A 23,470-nucleotide genomic window follows, 5' to 3' on the forward strand; every position below is an offset into this window, starting at 1 on the left:
CCAGGGCTTGTGGAGAAAAAAGCTGCTATAAAGCTAAATCACTATGAAATCTGCTGAAGACATCTCCAGCTGTTATGTGAAGGTTTCTTATTAGATCACATCTGCTTTTACTATTGCCTGGAGCTCAAATACCTCTGTAATGTTGTCCTGAGGTGTGTTTGCTGTAGTAACTCCCCAGTCAGCTCTGTTCACCTCTGGTGTGGTAGAACATTTTTGTTCATGCACCAACTATGATTCTTAAATATTAGGGAAATCTCAGCTACAAGCACGTGAGTTCCTGTTCTGTCATACTAGACAATGACTATTTGCAGTGCTGCTCTCAGCAGCAAGGTTTTGGCAGTAGTTTTCCGTCCTTCACTGAAAATAAAGCATGTTAGCTACCATTTCATACAATTAAAAAAAAAAAAGTTTTGAACTTGTTTAATATTCTAGTGAGGAATGAAAATGTGAGGTGTTAATTAGGTAAAACTAGTTAATTTATATGGCAACATTTTTTTTTTTTAATACTCATAGGGCAAGGAGAAGGAACTTCCTTTTCCCACCCCAGTTGTTTGTTTTTTTTTTTTTTTGGTCTTCATACAGTAAAGTCAGCACCTATAGACACTTACAGGAGTGGTTGACTTTTGTTTCCTTTTTATCCCCTACAAAAACATTAAATTATCCTAGAATTCATAACTCTTTGTGTTTACTGTAGTGAAGCTTTCTAGGACACAGATCAGTAACTTGACTCATTCGAGCTCTTTGTGAGTAATGGGATGATCTGGTTTCATAGAACTGGAGGTGAGAGAAGTTGGGTACAGTTCCTGGTGGGTGAAGACAGCTCCACGTGGGAGGTGTTCTTGGGAGAGAGAGAGGGCTAATACAGCTGGCCTATATCCTTTCTCAGTGGGGAAAGTGCCATGGAGGACATTGGAGGATCACTGTCCTCGGTGAAAGAGTCAACCTTTTGCACGTTAAGGATCTGGAGAACAGTAACACAAAAAGAGTCACCCCTAGAAGAACATAAAAATGAATGACAAAAAGCAAGAGTGATTTCTTGGAATTCCAGGTAAGACTTTAGAAAACAGTAGCAAGATGAAAGCAAATGCTAAGGATCCAAAGAAAGTTGCCTTTTTTAAGTAGAACCTAGTAGGAAGGGCAACAGTTCTCCCCTTAGTTACAGTAGGAGGTAACAATGGCTGTTGTGAGCCAGACCAGAGTTGTCTGCACAGCCCTGGGGCCAGACCGTGAGCCTTTAGTGGCTGCTGAGGAACGAAAGCAAGAACAGGATAGGTGGGTAAAGGTACTGCATTGGAATGTGATGGCTTTATACGATTTGCAGCTCATTAACTTTGAAAAGGAGGCAAGGTCTTTGTTAGTTATTAAGACTATTACATTTTCTTTGATCAGTTTGTCCAGTTACCTTTTGAGCCAACACACCTTTTACCATTCACAGTGCTTCATATTTGGCTGGGCCAGCTGGGAGTTTCTTTTACCACCCACTGACCAAAAGGCAAATAAAGCTGCTTCTGTTTCTCCTGGTCACATAGAGGTCTAGCCTATTCCTTCATCTTGCCTTGTACCTGCTCCTCTTACAGCTCTGGTTCTATGTAGGATTTTGCATTAAAATTATTCTCTGAAATCCTAGTTCAGCACTTCTTTAAATGTTCTTCTTTCAATTGCAAAATTGCTGTATCACAGATTTCCCCATGGAGATGTGTTGGCAGGATAGTTAAAAGTCAAACCACTAGATGTTCTTTTCAGCTTGAACTTTCAGGACAATAGGAGGTCTTCAAATTATTTTCAGTTTAGACAAAAAAAAAATTAATGGAACAACGTAATTTGAGCAGTTTCATTACAGTAGCTCATGCTGAGCAAGTAACAACAGATAGAACCGTTAAATCACCACTAAACTACTTCAGCATTTTAAAAAGAACTTCTTGAAGGGGCTTATTGAAAGCATGAAAACCTCAAATGATGAAGACACTTAAATACTGCTGTGGAGCCCTCTGTGCTGCTTCCATAAGGCAACAGGAAAGTAGCTGTTTCTAATATGGTGATTTTTCTCCAACAGCAGGAATTCTTTCTCACCTCCTTTCTTACACCTTGCAATCACTTTCTAGTCACATGGGAACTGCCTTTGCACATTCCAATGTTAGAATACAGATCTTTGTTAAAGACAGCCTGAAATGATTCAGACAACACCAAGATAAAGCATCAATCTTTATTTATAAAGCAAATTACAAAATAGATACGGTAAACTTAGTTAATTTTAGCATCTGAAGGTGGTTCTCAATACACAGACACTGTAAATCAAGAATTTCCTTTATCACTGTTTAGCTGAGCAATAGAGCAATTATGACCTTGATTAGTTTAACCTTTGATAGGAGTGTTTTAAAAGATCAAAATCTCATGACCTTGCAACATAAACATTTTAAAAATAATTGCCTGTTGTATTAATTAACTGTTTAACAGCTTGTGAGTTAACTGCAAGCAGCGGCATTGCTTTTGGGGTTTCTGAAGGCCAACAACAATTTGAACAGACACTTTCAATTATTTAATGACCAGAGACACTTGAAGGAATAACACTGGTTAATGCCCACATTTTATGCTGGCTCTGAACATTCATTAAAAGTAATGGAGGCAACTATGCAGGAGTAAACTTGATAGATCTTAGGAAAAGATCAGGTGCTTCTTATTGCTCTGTCAGGAAAATAGGCCTGGAGAGGAAGCCAGCAGTGCAAGAATTCATACAATTCTCTTTTCGGGGAGGGGGAAACATGCTCAGGACATGACTGTGCTGGTTGGTTAGGGGTTTGTACACCCACATAGAACATTCTCAAGTAAAATAACTTAGAATGTCTGGTTTGGGCTGAACTCTAAAGCAGCTCATCATAAAGGCTGTTGCATAATCACTTAACCAGCTCTCATGATCCTCCAGATTAAGTTTTCCACCTTCTATTCTCATCTACCTAGGGCAGGATTAGGAAAAAAAAAAACAAACCAAAAAAAAACCCAAACAAAAGCCCCCCACAACATGCACATAACTGTATAGGGTCAAACTGATCATTATTTAAAACATCTAGTATTAAAAAGTTGAACTTCTTTACTGGCTAAAGAAAGTGTAAAGATGTATGTGCACTCTTGCTATGTCTGGCACATGGGCAGGAATACCGAACTCTAACAAAAAACCCTCTAGCAGTAATTTTTACCTGTTTCAATCAAAGGTTTTCCTTAAAACTAAACCAAACAGAAAAAACTCAAAGTGTTAGGTGTGCTACAAAGATTCAGAGTTCAACTAAAACCACATTTAATTACAGTGTACAGTGAGCTGCACACAGTAACCATACTTAAAAGACAATGACACTTCCCTGACATATAGTACATAGAAGAAACACTTCAAAGACCAGCTCCTTACCCTAGAGGGAGAAGGCAAGAGGCAGGAAAAAAACACGATGGCTAAGGGCAAGCAGGAGATTAGCTGAGGACCTACTGAACTGGACTGATGTAGTGTGTAAGATTAAATGGAAAAAGCTGAAATGTCAAATTTCTACTGCATATAAAAAAACCACAGTAAAACCAACTATTGCAATCTTCACATTATATAGTGCAATCTCAGATGTCAATAACAAGCTAGAATCTTCAAACAAAATAATAGATAAACCAAATTTTATCAAGAACTAGTAGTGTCAAAGCATTGTTTCCCTAAAAACCTAGGTTAAAAACTGCATTTCACCAGCTAAACACATGATTCATTCAGTTCTATAAAGTGTATATCTAGCAGCTATGATAATATGCACTGAACCAAGACTGGTAACTTCCATGTAGCTTTAAAAAACCCCAAACTGACACAACTCAAAAACCACAGAGCTCACATACAAGACACTAAAAAGCAAGTCCTCACTGGAGAATATAATCTATCACTAGTATTTGCCTCATCACACAATTTAAAATATTAAAGTTCATCCAATACTTGATTTCCACATCTAATTCTGCCTTAGTCCACTTATTAAAATAATCTATTTTTCCTCTTCCTATTAAACACATTACTTACAATTCAATCAAGTTTAGACTATTCTGGCTGATTTTAGTATTCTGGAGAAGGGAAGCGGGGAGGGGAAAAAACAGACAAAATCCTAACCAGGTGCTTGCTGCCAGCAGTTATTCAAGACCTAGTTGGATTTCAGTTACTAATAAAGTTCAAACATTTAGGAAAAGTAATTTTCAGAATACCTTGAAAGTTAAAATTGTAGTTGATACTGCAAACACATGTAAGATCTCAATGATAACTCACCATTAAGAAGCAAGTCTATTTCAATTTTTACTGAATTTACACATTTTTAGATCTGAGTGCACAGATAATTAATTATTAGATACTTTAGGTATATTGCTTTGAAAGCAGCTTCATAATCTACTGAGTATACTAACTCATGCACTTTTAATCACCTTTTACTTGGTCATTCGGTACCTAATATGTAAGGCTTCAGAGTGATAACTAAGACTGGGAAAACTATGGTGGTTTTTACATCAGATTTCCTTAAAAGACAATTCCATTAAATTAGTTATAAACTTGAGATGACCAAGCTTTTGGGTAGGAAAATATCCAGCTATTCCTGAATACTTTAATTAATTTAACGAAAACTGATTTTTATCTTTTCCATTACAAGAAAAAAACCGAACAAAACCAAACCAAACAACAACAAAACCCAACAATGCATCCTGTCAAAATCAGAGGAAAACCTTCTATTGTACTATTTTCCATAAGTGCTATATGGGAAAATAAAGATTTAATTGGGACAATGCTATATCGTCTTCATCTCTTCTCACATGGAAAGTCTTCCATGTTTCAATAGGCTATGCATAAGAAAATGGCTGCAACTTGCCCATAGAATAAATGGGTTTCATAGTCTTATGTCTGTAAAGTTTATGATCACTTGTACTACTATTAAATAATGGATTCTAAATTATAATAAACGGGTACTAGCTTAATTTCACTTTTCTAGCTCTAAAATAAGTAGCTCTTCTACATGTCATAAAACATGGTCAACAAATATAATCATGTAACAATATAAAAAGTGTTGAGGTCAGAAAAGAGAAGAGTAAAAAGAGCCTTTTTTTCCACTAGAATCTATGAATGGAATGATTTCAGTTCATTACGAAAAGACAGAATTTAGTTTCCTACTGTAATTTAACAAATATAAACAACAGTTTCTAATCACTAGGTGTTTCGGTCTCTGCTGGACCTCTGATCAGTCTTCGTATTCCCCTCTTCCCCGCAGGACCTTTTGGTTTAGCAAAACTCTGTTTGTAAGCATGTTGTTTTGGATGAACCTCTTCATAAAGAAAGTCAGCAGTTAACTCATCACCATTATCAATTTCAATCTGGCAGGAAAAAAAGCCAACATTTATCATATTCATATTAAAGTCAAACTTAAAAAACATTTTGAAATTTTGCTGGAATTAAATACTATTTAAAAACCATATGTGCAATAATGTTCAAAGTCATAGCATGGAAGCTTCTCCAGCTTGTGCCTAATGCCCTGAGAAATCCTGGATAGTTATTCTGAGAATCCCCTTGATTCTTACCAGAATTAAGTGTGACTTAATTTTTTTCCTGAAATATAAGTACAACTACACAGTACATCTGCCAAGAAACTGTTTTTGTCTCAAGCTTTAGCACAGTACACCTGTTAACACTAACTAGGAGAACACATTCCATGTAAAACTAGTGCTTGTTTACTCATTTAAAGTATTTACACATTTTAAGAATTAAATTTTTTCACTATAACATGCTTTAAACACAAATTGTAAAAGCAATGTGTATACATATTGTTGTCTCTTGAGAAAGAGGGGGAGGAGTGTAAACAAGCTTATATTATTAGCTGGCTACTGCCACTCAGCAAGTATTCAAGGCAGGGAGAAGCTAAAATAAGTTTAATGAACGAAATAGAGGGGGGGTGTTTTAATTTTCAAAATTTAGACATATGAACCCGAATAGAAAGAAAATAGTGTCCTCAAGCCAAACCCCACTGTTTTGAATTGCAAGAATTTAGAATTCAGAGAAATGCTTGGGCCCTACTCTGCTGAGCATTCAACACTTCATGCCCTGCCAACCATAACACTTGGCAGACTTGCCAGCCACAGTTTTGCTGTTAGGAGTACATGCCTCAGAAATTTTTGTCTACAGGAATTTTCAGGAGTCACATGGTGGATTTATTTTGTTGTAGAAAGGAAATTCCTGAGAAATAATTACATATAAAAACACATAGCAATAATCTATGTAATTGATGTTATCTCAGTAAAAATGGTTAATATTAACTCTGCTATTTTTTAGATAAACATCATCTCCACAAAAACCAAGCTCCCCCACAAATGTTAAGACAGTAACTGTAGGTCACAATTGGACCATTTCTGTAGTCTCTGCTATGGAGGCGAGAAGCAACTTTTTGCATAGCAGTACCATCTATAAAGTGTGAAAAGATCAGCTTACTTGCAAATCCTTGTTTGCCTCATCAAGGACTCCTAAAATAGCAGTTCTAATTTCCAGAACTGCAGCTTGAAATTATTTAAAAAATCCTTACATAACCTTGGCTTTAAGGGAATTTAGTTTTCAACAATAGCAATGTGTCGTGGTCCAAAATATGACTCGGCTTTGAGTAAGAAATCATGTTAGTTCTATATAGTCCTTCAAAATACATTCAAATACTTCCTTGATGCACGAGGATATATTTGTTAAAGATGTGAAAGTGCAGAAATTATGAAACAGGGAAAAGCTTCCATGACTTAACTTTGTATCTGGAGCTTCATCAACGATTATTTCTTGTTCAGGATAAACTTTAATCGTTACAGAACACTTTTCATTGTTTAGAGAAGGTCGTGACAGAGACAGTTAGAGTTTTACATGAAGAATAGAAAAGAGGGATGGAGAAAATACCTATACACCCCAATGCACTTACCTTTCTAATTATCTGCATCCACAACTGTGTTTCTACAATTTCTAACAGTGGACTTTTGCAACTAGAGTAGAGCATTCGTTCTCGTATACTACAGGTGTACCCTGGCATAGAGTAGATGAAAACTGCAAGAAAAAAAACCAAACCACAAATCAAACCATAACTACATTCCATCAAAGCTTTATCCTAAAATCATTTACAGCAGAGAGGCATTGAAAATCAGCTATGTAGTCTGAAAGGGAAAAATGTAACGCCATTCTGGATCTTTTTTGCTTCAGCAAATGTTTAATTTCAAATGGCTGGTATCTTTACGTTTTGACATTTATAGGTGTTCATAATCAAAAGGGATAGCTCACTACTTTGCAAACATAAGGACTCTCCTTCACATGACAGTTTCACAACCAAATGACTCTGAAATTTATGATCATGCTGACAGATTATTTCTATGACACATCTTTCTCTCTGCCTCAAAACTCCTAAAGTATTTGAAACAAGGCAATGAAATTTCATATTGAAAAATTTTCTCATACTTATGGATTCCAAATAGTCTCCTTCATGTGTATGCTTATACAGGAAAAAGTGGTAACGTGCAGCATCCTTTGGAACTCTTTTTGGCAAGTCCTTAAGTTCAGTATCAAGTGTGTTGGCCAAAATAATAGTTTCATTTTTCATATCAATTTGCTGTTAACAAAGCAAACATGAATACAGTTAATATGCAGAAAGTAAACCAGAGAACATAACAGGATGACAAAAAATTTATTTAATCTGATTTTATATATTTATATATATATATTTATATATATTAATCTAATGAGATTAATTTATCAGTATACTGCAGCAACACACGTTTAGTGTGCAGGTAATTTATTTTATAGTCATTATTAAAAAAGAGTTAAAATATTTTATACTTGCCAGCTGTACATAATTGAGTTTCTTATTTTTCAATTTCTCCAAAGCCTGAATAGCTTCTTTAGCAATGGGGAATGCCACTCCTTGCAATGTTTGGTGCTTGGTATCTACACCAACGTCTGCCTGTACCTGGAACACAAGTCAACTGAGATGTTAACAGAAACCTTTGCAAGCACTCATTTGGTTTCGTACAATGACTGGCAATGCATTGCATATGGTTACACACAGAGTTAGCAACAGCTATTCCAAGAGTAAACCACCCCAAAAAATCATCCCCATATACAAGAGATTTGCATTTTTTAATTTATAGGTCATGTTTGTTTGCTAACCTGAAAAGTTTCATATCTCTGAAATGGCTCTGCTTAGCAGAGCAACAGAATCACCAGAGGGAAAACTGGTTCAAGTGTCAGTGAAGAAGCCCTAAGTTAAATTCTGGTATAAAGATACAATAATCCAGGAGGAAAAATCTTGATTTTCATATGCTGTGTTTTACTTTTGAACTTACAATATTGCTTGTAAACTGTGTTGTATAGTGAAGAATTTTAGATCAAAACATAGACGATTTCTAGGGACTCAAAATTTTTGGAGCAATAGAGAAAATATATCTTATAAGACAAACTGATCTTCTTGAAAGAAAAGACCAACTATTCCCCCTCCTGTTTCAACACACTCCCCCAAAAAGCCTATACCAAACCAAAGCAAACAAAACAAACAAAATCTTAATTTCTTAAGGATTAGACCTTCTAGAAGGTCTAACATAAACAAAAACAAATTCAGCACAAGCTAAACAATTTTCATAATCCAGTTACATTACTCACAAATTATTTGAGAGAAAAGGAGTTACTTTAAAGCCATTTTTCAAGAATTTATATGTTTATCTTAACATTCACGTAGTTTCTCGTAAAATGATCTCTGGCCTTCAATTTTCTCCAATCTTAATTTATTGTCTAAGTACTAGCTTTTGAATATATTAACTTTCTTTTATAATTTCACAAATACATTAAACATTGATTATGAAGGAGCAAAAGTCAGAAAAGTGTACCAAAGAGAAAGTGTGGGTCTTAGATCTATCAACTAGATCTATCAACATATTCAACTTTAATTAAAAAGAGATGCTAATGAAATATGAAACAAACTGGTAAGAAAAATATAAAACAAAGATACTTGTGGCAACACTAGATTATACTCCAGATTTTGAAGAACAACTTGTCAGCAACAAGGAAAGAGGAAAAGAAAGCAGGTGGAGAGCTTACTTTTTTACAAAGACTGATAAATTTATGAAGAAAGTTATAGAAAAAAATATTTGCAAAATATATCGGCATAAAACCCTGACCAGTAAACGTAAAATAGGCATTACAAAAATAATAAACTGTAATAAAATACAATACTATAGAAACCACATTAAAATACAAGTAGGGAAAAAAATCCTCCGAACTTAAAAATGAACTGAGAAGTGTGAGAGACAGGCAAGGGAAGAGAGTAACCCAATATAACTCCAGATACAAGAAAACAAACAAAACCTACTAGTCCATACTGATACATATTTCAGACCTTTAAAGCAAAACAAAACCACCTAAGTCAATTATGTATATTTAAATTCACACTGTAAGATTTAGTGATGGCTGCTGAGTGGTGGATAAAATGCCAGATGAAATTTCCTGTGAATAAATGTAAAGTAATGTATGCAGAAGGAAAAAACCCTCTGGTTTTTTTACCTCTATGGTAATGGAATTGAGCTAGCTACTACCACAGAAGCCAGACCTTGCAGGTCATTCTGAATATCTCTGAAAATAATCCCAAGCAAAACAAAAAACAATCCCAAACACTCCCAACCCACAAATGAAATGTTATGAATTGTTAGAAAAAGAGAACAGAACACATCATTACGCACTGTAGATATCAGTAACATGCCTGCATCTTGAATACCACATGCAGTTCTGGCTTCCCCATCCCTTCATCTCATAAATTACATAGCAGAACTGGAAAAACTGCAGAGAAAAGCAAAAGGATCAGAAGTATGGAGTGCCTTGTTGAGGAGGAGGAACTACCTGGATTAGGACTCTTCAGCCTGGAAGAGATAACTAATAAGGAATACGACAGAGGTCCATGGATATAGAATCATAGGACAGTTTGGGTTGAAGGGACCTTTAGAGGTGATCTAGTCTAACACCCCTGCAGTGAGCAGCAACATCTTCAAACAAAACAGACTGCTCAGAGCCCTGTCCAGCCTGACCTTGAATGTTTCCAGGGATGGGACATCTACCACCTCTCTGGACAACCTGAGCTAGTGCCTCACAACACTCACTGTAAAAAAATTCTTGCTCATATCTAATGTGAACCTACACTCTTTTAGTTTAAAACCACTAGCCCTTGTTCAGTCGCAACAGGCCCTGCTAAAAAAATCTGTGCCCTTTTTTTATAAGCCTCATTTAAGTGCTCAGTAAGATTTCCGTGAAGCCTTCTCTTCTCCAGGCTGAACAACCTCAACTCTCTTAGCCTTTTGTTGTAGCAGAGATGTTCCAGCCCTCTGATCATTTTTGTGGCCCACTCCAACAGAGTCATGTCTTTACTGTGCTGGGGACCCCAGAGCTGGATGCAGTGTTCCAGGTGGGATCTCACCAGAACAGAGTAGAGGGGGAGGATCGCCTCCCTTGACCTGCTGATCACACTACTTCTGGTGCAGCACAGGATACAGCTGGCTTTCTGGGATACAGCTGGCTTTATCCAAAGGGAAGAGGAAACTGAGGATTGACCTGAAGACTTTTCTTTGCCTTCCCCACACAATCTGCAGGGTTACCAGAATATATTAGTACATAGCAATCAATGGTTTTTTATTTACATAGTACTTCATCAAGCTGTGGAATATGCTGCCATAGGATCTGTAGCTAACAAAAACTTTAGGTGGATTTAGAGAAATGACTAGTCTAGATGATGGATGAAAAACCTGTTAAGAACAATTACATAGTAACACATCATCTTTTGTGCAAAAAAGATCCCTCCCTGCAAATGTTGAGGCAAAAATGAGTATTCAAGGTAATTATCATAGCCTTCTTGCCCTGCTCTTACATGCTTGCTAGATTTCTACTGTTGTTCACTCAAGGACTCGACAACAGGCTAGGTGATCCTTTGATCTGACACAGTAAAATATTTCTTAGATTAATTACGAAAGAATATACATATGGAAAACTTTTTAAAATCAGAAAGCGTTTGGTTTTCTAAGTCTAATTACAGGCTTTGTAATAGTGGAAACAATAAAGAGAAAAATAAGTAAATTATTGTATTGTAAGACGTTTCAAACAAAGCCAAAATGGCAGCAATCTTTATGTGTTTATCAGTTTATGTGTCTCTGAAAAGCACAGCTATTGCTGCTAAAGTTTCATAATAACAAATGAAGTTTTAGTCTGCATGAATCAGCTGTTAACCACATTGTAGGTAGTGCATAAGAGATAATACTAATACCAGAGGTGATCACCGATCCCACAAAAGTTTTACATTCATTAATTTTTTTTAAAAAAGCTGATCAAGTAAAATGCAGTATTTGATGATGGTGAATGCATTTCTACATTGATTTAATTAAAATCAGACATGAAAAATAACAAAAGATACCACTGGGAAAAAAAGTCAATAAACAGCAAAGCTGCAGCAAAAGCACAGTAGAGTGAAAACATAAGAGAAGATACACAGCTGCATTTAACATGATGGTCTCCCAGGATCCAGCTGCAGAAATAAATCATACTTCAAATACATGTACCACAGCTGTAAAATACATATTTCAAAAACAAATAAGATCAGCAAATGACCTATTTTAATATGCATCTGAACACAAACAGTGATCAAGTGAATGAAAGATGTGAGAAAGATGTGGTTAAAGGTATTTATTAGAGGTTTTTCTAAAAAATGTTCATGGCATAAGCAAATCAGTCTCTTAAAAACACTTGGTTTGGATTTCTCTTTTCTTTTTATTGGAATTCACTTCCTCTAAGTCTTATCACCAGATAAGTGCACTGGTGCTGGAAGCTAAGTATCTTTTCTCCAGGAATAAGGTTGCTGAAATACTCCTGGCAATTGCAATAGTTGCTATTTTGTGTTTTGTTTACAATTTCTGCCACCATGGGAAATATATGTGGACAATTACAGAATGGTTGAGGTTGGACGACCTCTCCAGAGGTCATCTTGTCCAACCAGCCTGCTCAATCAGGGCCACCTACAGCCAGCTGCCCAGTTCTCTGTCCAAACAGCTTTTGAGTATCTCCAAGATGGAGATTCCATAGCTTTCCAGGGCAACCTGTGCCAGTACTCTGTCACCCTTCCCAAGGAAGCACATCCAGTGATATTAAAAGCCAAAGTACAACAATTAAGCTCTGCAGTTGCCAAGCCTCTGATTCAGACACAAGGCCTTTCAAACTCAGCAAGATCATGCCACTCCAACTCATCACCATCCCGCAGTTTCAACTCCTTGAGAAATAAATTCATATTCTCATCCACTCACACTTCCTAAAACTTTCCATTTTCTGTTCTGTTTTACCCTAGAAAGACACTTTCCTACAACACATTTGGAACTCTGCACCCTGTTTCCCACCCATGCTTGAAGATGTTCTAGGTACCTCGTTAATCTTAATTTGTCGAAGTTCCTCTTCTGCTGCAGTCAAAGGTGCAGGGGACGATTGTGATATCAAATATTTTTTATATCCACTCAGTGAAACATCATCCTGAAAGCACAATATCAATATTGATCATTTTTTTAATAATAGAAGTTTTCTTCAGAGATTTTGTATGCAGCATTACAAAAAGCAGTTATTTTCCATACATTTACAATCATTTTTTTTAAAACAGAATACAAGTGTAAGTGCATTTGCAAATTCAGCTCATCTTCCTGTACAAGAGAGTCCACTGGGCTGTTCTTGTTTTACAATGGGCAGCATTTCCACAAGCTGTCCTTAATTACCTTCCTAATTAAAGCATTAGCACTAATGAAGACTGTGTCCATGAAATTCTTCAGCCATATTGGACAAAACCTCAGAGAATTGCCACAATTTTAATAAATAATAAAACAACGTATTTCTAATAAAATTTACATGCTCAGATTGGCAGCTTATTGCTAGTTTTCTACCTGTGAAATGGGAGACAGAAATGCTACCTTACGTTAGGGAGGAAGCACCTGATACTTACCTGATCGTTTAGGATGCAACATCACAGGAGCCTTTAATTCTGATAATCACTTATGTTCTTACTCAGTGATAGTTGTGTCCCTCTACAAAGAGGTTGATATCACAGGCAAATATTGTTTTGTTTTTATTATTAAGGTGGCCACTCAGAAAAGGGAAGGACTTCATAGGAATGTGATTTTATAATAAGTTCTGATGAGAAAGAGAGCTTCCCCTTCTGAAAGAGACAGACTTTCCCAAATACAATTTCCAGAGCCAATATTCCATCATGCCTTGTTTCAGAAGCCCAGAGGTACTGAGATACATGTGAATTAGCAGGTGGGACCATAACCAGGTTCCATCAGGATTAAGGAGCTGGTTGCAAATAAACCATCCTTATGTGAAACAAAATAAAGGCAAAGTAACACGCTGGATGGTGATGATCAAGATCCTGAGTGAACCTACAAGACTTGAATACCTTGAAGAAACTGTGATTTTCACATGATTGTACATTAAAGACCAGCTACAATTAAGAAGTTTATAAAACACTGAAACCAACAATTTAGAGATATATAAGCTGCAATATAATGAGCTTGGAAAAAGTGAGTTACATCAACACCATCCTCTATGTGCCCCAGGCCTATTTTGAAATAACAGCAAGACAAATGTAATGCTCCTTTTTTACAACTGAGATGGAAACTCAGACTTGTAGGGATAGACACAGATTCTACATATTGCATAAAGTGCTAATGGTTTGGTCCAGGTGGTGGTGAGAGATTAGTTGACCTGAACAAGCAAGAAAAAAATAACATGATCTCTACCAGTAAACCCTCTTAGCAACTCAGTTATCTACTTCCCTAGAATACGCCCTCTCCAGAGAGGTTTGTTCGCATGGTTGTTAGGATAATGAAGCCTCCATGACAGGTTAATGCTAAATATAACAAACTACTCAGTGAGCAGCAGAATTATTAGCCTCATGTCCACAACAACAGCCCATCTCTCTTTCACAGCTTTTTTCCCACTACAATATCCTCTATTCTTCCCCAAACCTCCAGCTCCTTCCATTCCTTCAGTACCAGCTGCCTGTGTCAATAGTGGCAGTGCTTTGGTTCAGATTTTTTCAGATGAACTGATTAACAGGTCAGACAGAAAATAACTGATGCAGTCTTTGCTGAAAAAGGAACTGAGTAATTGTAATTTGAATCTCTACATAATCATCAGTTCATATGAAAACTATGGGAATTCTTTATCTCTGAGAATTCTAACTTGTATTTCTTTTAAAACTGGCAATGGATTAAGAAGTCAAAACTGTCTGATATCTGCCTGACAAACAGGTATCACAACCATGTAAAACTTGTTTCTCACAGACGCTAAGGTAATAGTCCCGTATTTCCCTACCTGTACAGCACTTGCAGCCTTTGCAACATCCTTTAGACACTTGTTAGATTTCATACATGCACCTTCCAATTATCTTACCAGAAGTGAGCAGTCAACTCTCAGTATTTTCATTGAACAAATCAGTAGCTACTAAAAGTCTGTTTCCTGAAGTTAAGATGGCAGTCTTGCATGTGAGATACATTCTGTGGCCAAATCCTAAAGAACTGACAACTTTATAGCCTTAGATTAAGAAAAAAAAAATTTCTTTTCAGGAGTTAACAGTTTACAGATCATTGTTCTATCCTATCCAGAGCCACATATTTAAAGTGTCTTGTGCATACAACTGACCTGGAAGTTAGTGTTACAGCTTTTAGAGGACTCACATACATGCAGTGAGATTAAGAGATGTGCCTATTATTCTTAGATTATGTAGTTTTCATAACTGACTATTTGAATCAAGGGCTTCTTAGCCTGAAGATATTACCTATACTTAGTGAGTTGTCCAAATAAGATCAAATACACTTGAACATTGGAATAATATACATAGCTTTTAAGTCTTTTTCCTTAATCAAAAAAGAGCAGAACCCCCCCCAAATTCATACCAGTAACATCAGCTAGTATATTTAGTATTTAAACTCAGAGTCCTGACTTTAAAAAGAAAAACATACCTGTACCGTTCCAAATACTTCATCCTTAATATGACCACCTCCAAATTCTTTCTTAAGTGTTGCTCGGGTTGCTGCATATAACATTTTTTGACGAACCTAGCATATAATAAAACAATGGGGGTTTGATTTGAGTTCTTTCTTGTTCTTTGGTGTGCAAAGAGAAACTAACATGTTGGTGTACCAAGTCCATTAACTAATATCTTTCTTGAACAAGTATTTTAAATGTTGGAACTGCACTATAATTTTGTAGAGCTCTGGATTATGATACTTACACATGCTATTAAATTCACCAGGTCATAATACTATGCATTATTATCACAGTAATTGCAAAACTGAATTGCAGCTTTAGTTAGAGCATGAGGTTTTTTTTAAATGGAAAAAAAGTCAACATAATCTTTACTAATTTTAAATGGGAAAACCCACAATTGTATAGATCTTTTGTGACTGGTCTGTGTACTAATGGATACTACAGACAGCAAAAGAGCAGACTGTAAATTACTCATTATTATTATTTTTGATTTGATAGTGACTCCAGATACTGATGGTTCAACTACAGAGTGGAAAAGTTATGTTTGCTCCCTATCAAGCTGTGTGTAACATAGTCACTTATTCCTCTCTCAATCAGAGATTATTGACATCCTCTCAATAATACTTCACCTTTTCGACAATCTTTTCTATGCACTTCAACTTTCAGTGTCTTACTATTTCCTAACTACTAGTGAAAGCAGTAGGAATATCGGAATAGTTTTACCTTCTATTTACTTTCTAGTTTTCACATTCCCAGAACCTGTACACAGTATCTTAGTTTCTCCGAAAAATTCTTAATTCTAAGGAGTTCCTCTCAGTTTCCTCCCATGCTCTTGAACTACCGACTAAGGAGCAGTGTATTTGTGGCATGCCACAGATCCACAAGTGCCAGCTGGGCAGCCAGCAAGCCAAACAGAATAAACAGCTTGAGCTCACACTATAATCTTTCTCTCTATGATAACACCCATTCAGATTTCTGTCCTATATCCTTCTATAAATTTTTATAAAATACTGACAGTAAGACAGACAAACAGGGCAAAAAAATTGTACTGAGTCCTCTAATCAGGCTAAAAACACATTGGATCACATGCACTCCATGTAGACCTACTGATTTGCTCTTCAATCAGCTTCAAGAAACATTTTCCCACTTTTCTTGTGGAAATGTAGGGGCAAGGTTGGGGAATGCTTCATTCCTTTAATCCTTTTGCTTCATATCTAGGATTCAGATCAAATGGGACTGTTGAAAAATCATCAACAACATGAAGCCTCTGATGTCTGCTACTTACAGGAGAGTGATCAGGTGACCATGCAATGAAGATCCATTCATATCCTTGAGCATTCTGAGAATCTAATCTGTATAATATATAACAGGGTTGCTTGTCTTCAAGAAGGGGAAGGACAAAGCAATCATAATCCTTTTCCCATGATCCAACCGGCCGTCTAGAGGATCCCACAACAAGCTGCTCTACAACCAATAACCAAAGCTACAGGTTAGCAACAATACAGCTAATATTTTCAAAATTAATAACTAAAATAAGCAGTTAATTGGACACTTTCATAATTATGTCCACAAGAATGGGAGTCAACAACAGTCAGTGTGAAAGCAAGTGAATTCCTACAAAAGCTGTGTATGTTCAAACCCTAACTCACTTTACCCAAAATACAAATAGTTGAGAAGTAATGTGGTGGTTGTCATCAAGTTCTTTGATCTGAGGCAATACTACTGATATTAATTTTTTTTATCATAACATACACAGAAGAGAAATAAGAACTGTCTTCTGCCAATTATTTATTTTTAAATTGGAATGCTTAAGTAGAAATAAGATGAGAGTAACCTTTCAAATTTTATAATAATAATTATTGATGCTCATGCTACAAAATATTAGTGTTCACACTCGTAAGGAGTCAATAACTCAGTTACACAGTGAAAAGAGTTTGGAATGAATATGCTTGCATTAATCACTTTAACTTGACTATGTAAGCAGATAAACCTCTTTCTAATACAGCTTCATAGCTATGGTCTTTAACTGACTGAAGTTGTTTATCATGTATAATTGGCTTGTCTGTATAGAATACTTCAAATGGTATTTAATTATGTGAACAGCTGTAACAACAAGATTTTCCTCTTATTTATGCATCATATCTCAGCTTCCAAAGGAAAGTATTAGTATACTATCTTACAAAACTTCCCAATAAATACTAGCCCCTACAATTGAATAAAAATACCTTGTTTAAATGGGATCCTACATCAGTTTGAGGACCATCATAGTAGCTAGTATACAAGTTATCTTTTCAGAGTCTAGGACTTAAACTTCTAAAACTTCAGACAAAAGTGCAACAGTATACAAATGCCTCTACAGCAACATTTCAAGCAAGGGACCCCTTCTACAGTAACTCATAGAACATGAACAGCTCAGAGCAAGGGTGTTTGGCCTTTCCCTGAATATGAAGTTGTACGCCTAAACCAGAGTATTCAGAATGTACTTACCAATTCTGAACTTTAGGTGGATTTATACCCACCTGGATTTAAGACACAATCAGGGGAACTCTGCTGCCCTGCAGCAAACCTCCTCTCTTATTAACTCAGATTAGCAGAACTCTATTTGCCTATTATCTGTTGACTAAGGGCAAGGACTAAGGACTATAATCTGTTGCTGAAAGCTCTTACAGACAGATGAGGCAACTGTCCTTTTTCCAGTATTCTGGGAGTTTTACAGGTTTCTTTTCGAACTGCAGAAAATAGTACCAAAGACAAGATTTTGCTTCTATATAAAGATGAAATGGATATAAATAAATAAATAAATATATATATGTAAACATACATACAGAAAGAAAAAAAATAGGGAAGTTTTCTATTTGTATCTTATTTCTAGGCTTCATTTCATATTATAAAGTAGCATATACACAAAAGCATATTGTTTTTCCTTGCTTAATGGGGTCTTATATAACCAATCTGCATTTCTATTAAAGAAAAAAAGTAATTATGTATTCTGTTTTTCAGTGTTTGAGACTTGATCCCTTGCCAAGAAGTTCAAAGATCAAACTCAAGTTCTGACAGAAATTATGTAATTTTCTATTTATACATATACGTGAGTTTTAATTTCGAAAATGTATGTAAAGTTACACATTTTTAAAGATATTTTCTACGTAGTTAGAATAACTACTTAAATATCTGCTTTCTAAATAGGACTTTCTACATGCAGCTGATCCCAGTATAAAAGGCAAATAAAATTTATAGTTCATCTAAGATGACTAGCTATTGTGTAAGGCTAACTTTCTGTCTAATGAAAGTAAGCAGACTGACAAAACACGACACAGGTGTAGAAATTTTCTTTCCCTCTACTCTTTTTTTACTAAGAGATAAAAGTAAGCCCATCTATATTATCCATATGATAAATGGATCCAAGCAGTTATTGGTAAAATATCATATTTGGGAGAAAAATTCAAATGCAAAAATACAGTAGTAGTGAAAAGCTTAGCATCCCTAAAACTTAAATTTTACCTTCCGTATAGGAAAGACCTTAGTAAAATTAAGTTCGGCAAAGTTTTGTTTTTAAAACAATTGTACATGTAGGTCATTAAAACAATTAGGAAAATATCTAAAAGAACAAGGGAAAAAAGATTAAAATTTTACTAACCATTGTCAATGACTATTTTTAAAAGCCTATATTGTCCATTTCTTGCACCAACAAAGATGTCTTTAACACTTCCACTAGCTGAAAAAGAGAACATAAAAGTAATCAAATTAACACATTTCACTTCCCTAGGACAAAGAACATTCATGAGGGTAAGAACAACACTGGAAAAAACGGACAACTGGCCCTTTGCTAGAAAATTGGACTGAAAAAGGAACATGGGAGTGATGCTTCTCCTATTCTGCATACTGCTCCAGCCACCAGCATGCCACAGAAAGATGAAAGGCAACATTACAAAACACCTCTGCTTTCTAGCATACCATATGATTCTCAACATTGTGAAAATTAAAGGTGACATACCATCAATCTCAGGTTTCAGAGTTAACACAGCAACACAATAAAAATGTAATGCATCTCAAATTACAATAGCTTCATGAAGTCTGGAGGCTTAGTACAAACTTTCAGACAGAAACTTTACGCCTGCCAGGAAAATGTTAGGGTTTGCCTGGCAAAAGTGACGGTCTTTCCTGAGGACACCTTTCCAAAGAGTACCAGTGAAAGCTTCCACTCATTGCTCATCTTTCATACCACCTTTTTTCCTTCTAAGCTTGATGACATTGCTCAAGCTCTCCAACCTGTTGCAACAGGATAGGTTTATAATGAACTTACAAAGAAGTAACTAAAATATTTTTGAATGTCTGTAAATCACATAGACAAAACACCATAAACATAACAGACGCAGTTTCCTAAGCACACTGAAGAACTGTACTTGAGTTGCGTGAAGATCATTCTTATCTCAACTGCTCTGCTAAATAATCTGAGTGCAAATCAGTTTAATTATACCATGGGTAGGATTTATTGAAGAACATTTATTGCAAGATGGTCCTTTAAGTAATCCCACCGCATAGAGCATTGTACCAGCAAAACAAACATCAAACCAGGAAACAAATGAAATTGATTATTTATAGTCAGGTTGAACAGATGGTATCCAACAACATTAGTGCCCATACTCAAAATATTTTACATTTATGTCCATCCCAGTGATGCCAGGCCCATTCTGAGAGTCCAAAATGGCATGGGACAGATATATGATGTTAAGCAAACTGAACTGCATCAGGTTACCAGTTCAACCCCAGTTTCATCGCAGTTAGTATCTTCCCACTAACCAGTGCACTAACCAGTGCAGACCCTCCCAGTAACTTGCTCCTAGCTTTTCTAATCATCTCTGCTGGTCCTCACCATTCCATTGAGCAAGCAAACCTTGCACCACTTTCTAGACCTTTTGGTTCCCCCAGGACTTTTGTCCTCTTTTTGTCTATTATCTTTTTGTTCCTTATTCTCTCATTTCAACTCTGCACACCAAAACAAGACCAAAATACAGCAGTCCCTACACCAATTTCAGAACTCTGACAGCTCCTCAAAAAAAAAAAAAAAACATTTTGAGACACCTGCGAAACCATCTTACTATCAAGTTATCTATGGCTTTTTCCTCATAAAGGTTTTTAAATTCATAACAGAATATTATTTTCTACTTAAACTTTTTGCACAGCAGAAGCCTAGAGAATCAAATTTTGGATTTATTTCACAAACATTTTACAGGGAATATTATTTTAAAATTATTTAGAAGATTGCAAACATATTCTGTTGTATTTTCCCACAGCTTAATGCATTCTGCAACTTCCTACGCTATTTATCTGAACTGGCCTGTTTGAAAGTCCAGTTCTTTTAGCAACTGCCTAGTACATATCACTGTGCCCATGACTTCATTTCTGCTTCCAGAAAAGAGCAGCCCATGCTGCCAAATCTTGTAATTGTTTATGAGTGACAGTAGCCTGTTTGTAGCTAAAGCCAGCAACGGCACAAATAGAGCTATTCCTCTTCCAAATTGCAGAAGCTGATGCTTTGCTGCAAACAGGACTCCTGATTAGTGCCTGCTGAGGCAGGATCCACTCAGGAAAACTGCAGAGTTCTCTACAACTCTCCTCAGAGGACAAATGATTCTCAAAGACATGAAGGAGAGCAGCAGATGAGGTTTAACCCTCTTTTTGCTCATGATAAGCAACAGAATATTCTTCTGCTCCTCCCTCCAGCATTTCCAGAACAAGTGAATGAAGAGCCACTAACTAACACTTATCTCCAGACTGGAAAAAAAAAAAAAAAAAACAAACTATTCCAGATGCACCTCTAGCCTGAGAAGGGTTGAAAAACTCAAACCAAGAAGCTGCAAAAAAAGACCAAAGAGGTCTTGGTATGCAGAGGAAGGAAAAGAAGACAAGCAGAAGGGTGCAGACTACATAACAGCCAATGGACAAAAAAGGGCATAGGAGAACAACTAAGAGCTGTCGTGGCTGGGACAAAAGTCACCTTCAACAATAAATATGGGAGAGCAGGCAAAGTACATGGTAATAGTCACTGAACACACAGATTGCAGAAATCGAGACAGTAAAACCCGACCCCTCCATAATCCTGCAGTATAATCCCTGCTTAGCAATTGTGTGATTCGGGGGACCTGCTAATACTGTGAAACAATACGCTGTCTTCTAATTGCTCTTCGCTTACTCCAAGGCCTGGAAACACCGGGAGAAAAGGTTGCCACGCACTTTTTCCCTTTGTGGCCTCCAGAAACGGGCTTTATAGTGGGCTCCCCTGCTCCAGGGTTCCTGCTTCTCCTCGGGGCTCCTGGAGGGACCCGACAGCGACCCCCGGCATTGCCCGTGCTGTCCAACCCAGCCCAAACCCGTGGCGGCGACCCCGAGCAGGCGGCAGCCCCCGGCTCGACGCTCACCCCGCCGCAGCAGGAAAACCTGCACCGGGGGAAGTTACCTGAGGCTAGGGTGGCCCTCCCCGCCATTCATGGGGCTCTGCAAAGAACACTTTCCAAGGGGAAGGACAGGGGCAGTTCGCCGTGCAGATAAACCCCGCGGGCTTCGCCTGACTGGGGACGGAGCTCTGGGCTCGACCCCGAGGGGCGGCGGCCGCCGGGGCCGAAACCAGCAGCAGTTCCCCCCGTCCGCTCGCCCCCTCCCTCGCTCCATCCCGCGGCGCAAAGAACAGGCTCCTCCGGCAGCAAACAAAGGACGCAGAGGTGGGAGAAACCGCACCGGGAACGGCCCGTTAACCGCCCGCCGCGGCCGCCGCGCCCCGACCCCCGGGGAAGAGCGCTCCGCCCGCCTCCCGCCTGGCTGGCGGGGGACAGGGGAGACGGGGGCCGGCTGTCATGAGGAGCAGCGGGCAGCGCGGAGCGGAGGCGGCGGAGAGAGCCGCGCGGGTACCTTGGATGCCGGTCTGGTGGGACATGTCGCACCGCCGCCCCGGGACACCGCACCCGCCGCCGCCTCCCGCCCGCCCGGCACGGCCCGGCCCGGCCCGGCCAGGCGCACGTGACGCTCCGCCGCCACTCAGCGGCCGGCAGGGAGCGCGGCGCCTTCCGGGCCCCGCCGGCCCGGCCGGCACGGGGGCTGCGAGCACCGCGCTGCCCGCCCTGCCCGGCCCTGCCCGGCCCTGCTGCGGGAACCCCCTGCTGCGGGACCCCCCGCCCCGAGAACCCTCTTTGCCCCGGGAACCCTCCCTGCCCCGGGAACCCCCTTTGCCCCGGGAACCCTCCCTGCTCCGGGAAACCCCCTGTCTCGGAAACCCTCCCTGCCGCGGGGACCCCCCTGCCGCGGGAAAACCCCCGGCCCGCTCTTCCTGCCAGCTCCTCTCGGTGCTTTAGAACGGGGACGGGGAGCAGCCCTCCCTTCTCCTGCTGCCTTTCCTCTCCCTCTCCTCTCCTGTCACCCTCTTCATCTGCTGTCCCGGAGCCTGCGGGACATGGGCATCATCGGCGCAGCGCCTGCAGTCATCCTGCCTGGCAGGAGGGGGCATATGCCCCTCCCCACCCGGATTGACCGAAATACTCAAAAATAACTGAGATGAATTTAGTTAATCTGTAGGAGTTTGTGGTGGAGACCTCTTTCTCTTGCTCTGCGCAGCAGGGAAGGAGCCATCAGGTGTGACAGCAGGCTGCCTGCGTGTACTGTGAATTTTGTATTGAACAGTCCCTGACAAAGAGCCCACTAGTCAGGGCACAGATCCAAGACCCACGGCTCAGTCAGATGAAGCCCTTGTCCCTGACAAGGCAATCTTTCTCTGTTAATTTTTCAGTATTTGGTACATGGTGGCACTGCATCAACAGGAACAGTAGAGATTTCTTCTACTTCAGTGTGGATCTGGCGGGTGAGCCACTTGTCTGCCTAGGCAGGGCATGGATCCAGGCAGAGAAAGGGTACATCTGCTTCTCAAGACCCTATCCACAAAGCCAAAGGCTTTTAAGCCTTTTCAACCTGTTTCCCTCAGCGTTTTCTTTTAAAATTTCCAGTGAAGCAGAGTCCTGCTTCGTGACTTTAAGCATACTCTCAAGGTAAGTTTGCTTTTGCTAGCTCTTTTACAGGCACATCTGTCTACAGGTTGAGAAACACCATCCTCTTAATAATAAAAAGATGGGTACTATATCTGCTTTAAAAATTGCTTCAGTACCATGTAGTCAGTATTTTTAATCTGTGCTGTCGTCTGGGTTAGACTCCACAGGAGAAATGTGCATGCTGTAGGCACTTAATGCTGATGATTCCTTCAGATTCAGGTTTTATGGGGTGCTGTTCAACCTGAGAACATAAATGCTGTAAGAGAGTATACCAAGTATCCAACCCAATGGACCAGGCGAGAATTGAAGAGTAAGGCAAACACCCTGGTTCACCTTCCCGGCCTCCAGAGTGCTGCAGCTCAGGAATTTCTAAAGTCAG

General features: G+C 38.6%; 1 protein-coding gene across 2 annotated transcripts; it reads right to left on the reverse strand.

The window, feature by feature from the left end:
- Window positions 1-2,189: 2,189 nt before the first annotated feature.
- On the reverse strand, window positions 2,190-22,053 carry TWF1 (twinfilin actin binding protein 1). 2 transcript variants are annotated; one of them, XM_050324670.1, is made up of 9 exons: window positions 21,965-22,053; window positions 18,696-18,773; window positions 16,344-16,522; window positions 15,031-15,126; window positions 12,442-12,550; window positions 7,845-7,966; window positions 7,463-7,613; window positions 6,936-7,057; window positions 2,190-5,361 (listed from the first exon to the last, which is right to left on the reverse strand). In XM_050324670.1, the coding sequence occupies exons 1-9, from the start codon at window positions 21,987-21,989 to the stop codon at window positions 5,191-5,193; spliced, it is 1,053 nt and encodes a 350-aa protein (XP_050180627.1). In that variant the 5' UTR covers window positions 21,990-22,053; the 3' UTR covers window positions 2,190-5,190. The 2 variants fall into 2 exon arrangements, with proteins under 2 accessions (XP_050180627.1, XP_050180626.1); XM_050324669.1 differs by lacking the exon at window positions 21,965-22,053 and adding an exon at window positions 21,516-21,682.
- Between the last annotated feature and the right edge of the window lie 1,417 nt (window positions 22,054-23,470).

This window comes from Myiozetetes cayanensis, unplaced genomic scaffold, assembly GCF_022539395.1.
Source record: "Myiozetetes cayanensis isolate MyiCay16 unplaced genomic scaffold, myiCay2020 scf3, whole genome shotgun sequence".
In the NCBI taxonomy this organism is placed as follows: Eukaryota; Metazoa; Chordata; class Aves; order Passeriformes; family Tyrannidae; genus Myiozetetes; species Myiozetetes cayanensis.

Bases quoted from the DNA above. Each gene is read 5' to 3' on its own strand.
- TWF1 (XM_050324669.1), bottom strand. From the start codon at position 21,543: ATGGCGGGGAGGGCCACCCTAGCCTCAG. The intron at 12,551-15,030 runs GTATGTTTTTCT...TTGTGCTTTCAG, and splicing joins AAGTATTTGGAACGGTACAG to GATGATGTTTCACTGAGTGG. The intron at 7,058-7,462 runs GTATGAGAAAAT...TTTTTCTTGCAG, and splicing joins AGACTATTTGGAATCCATAA to TTTTCATCTACTCTATGCCA.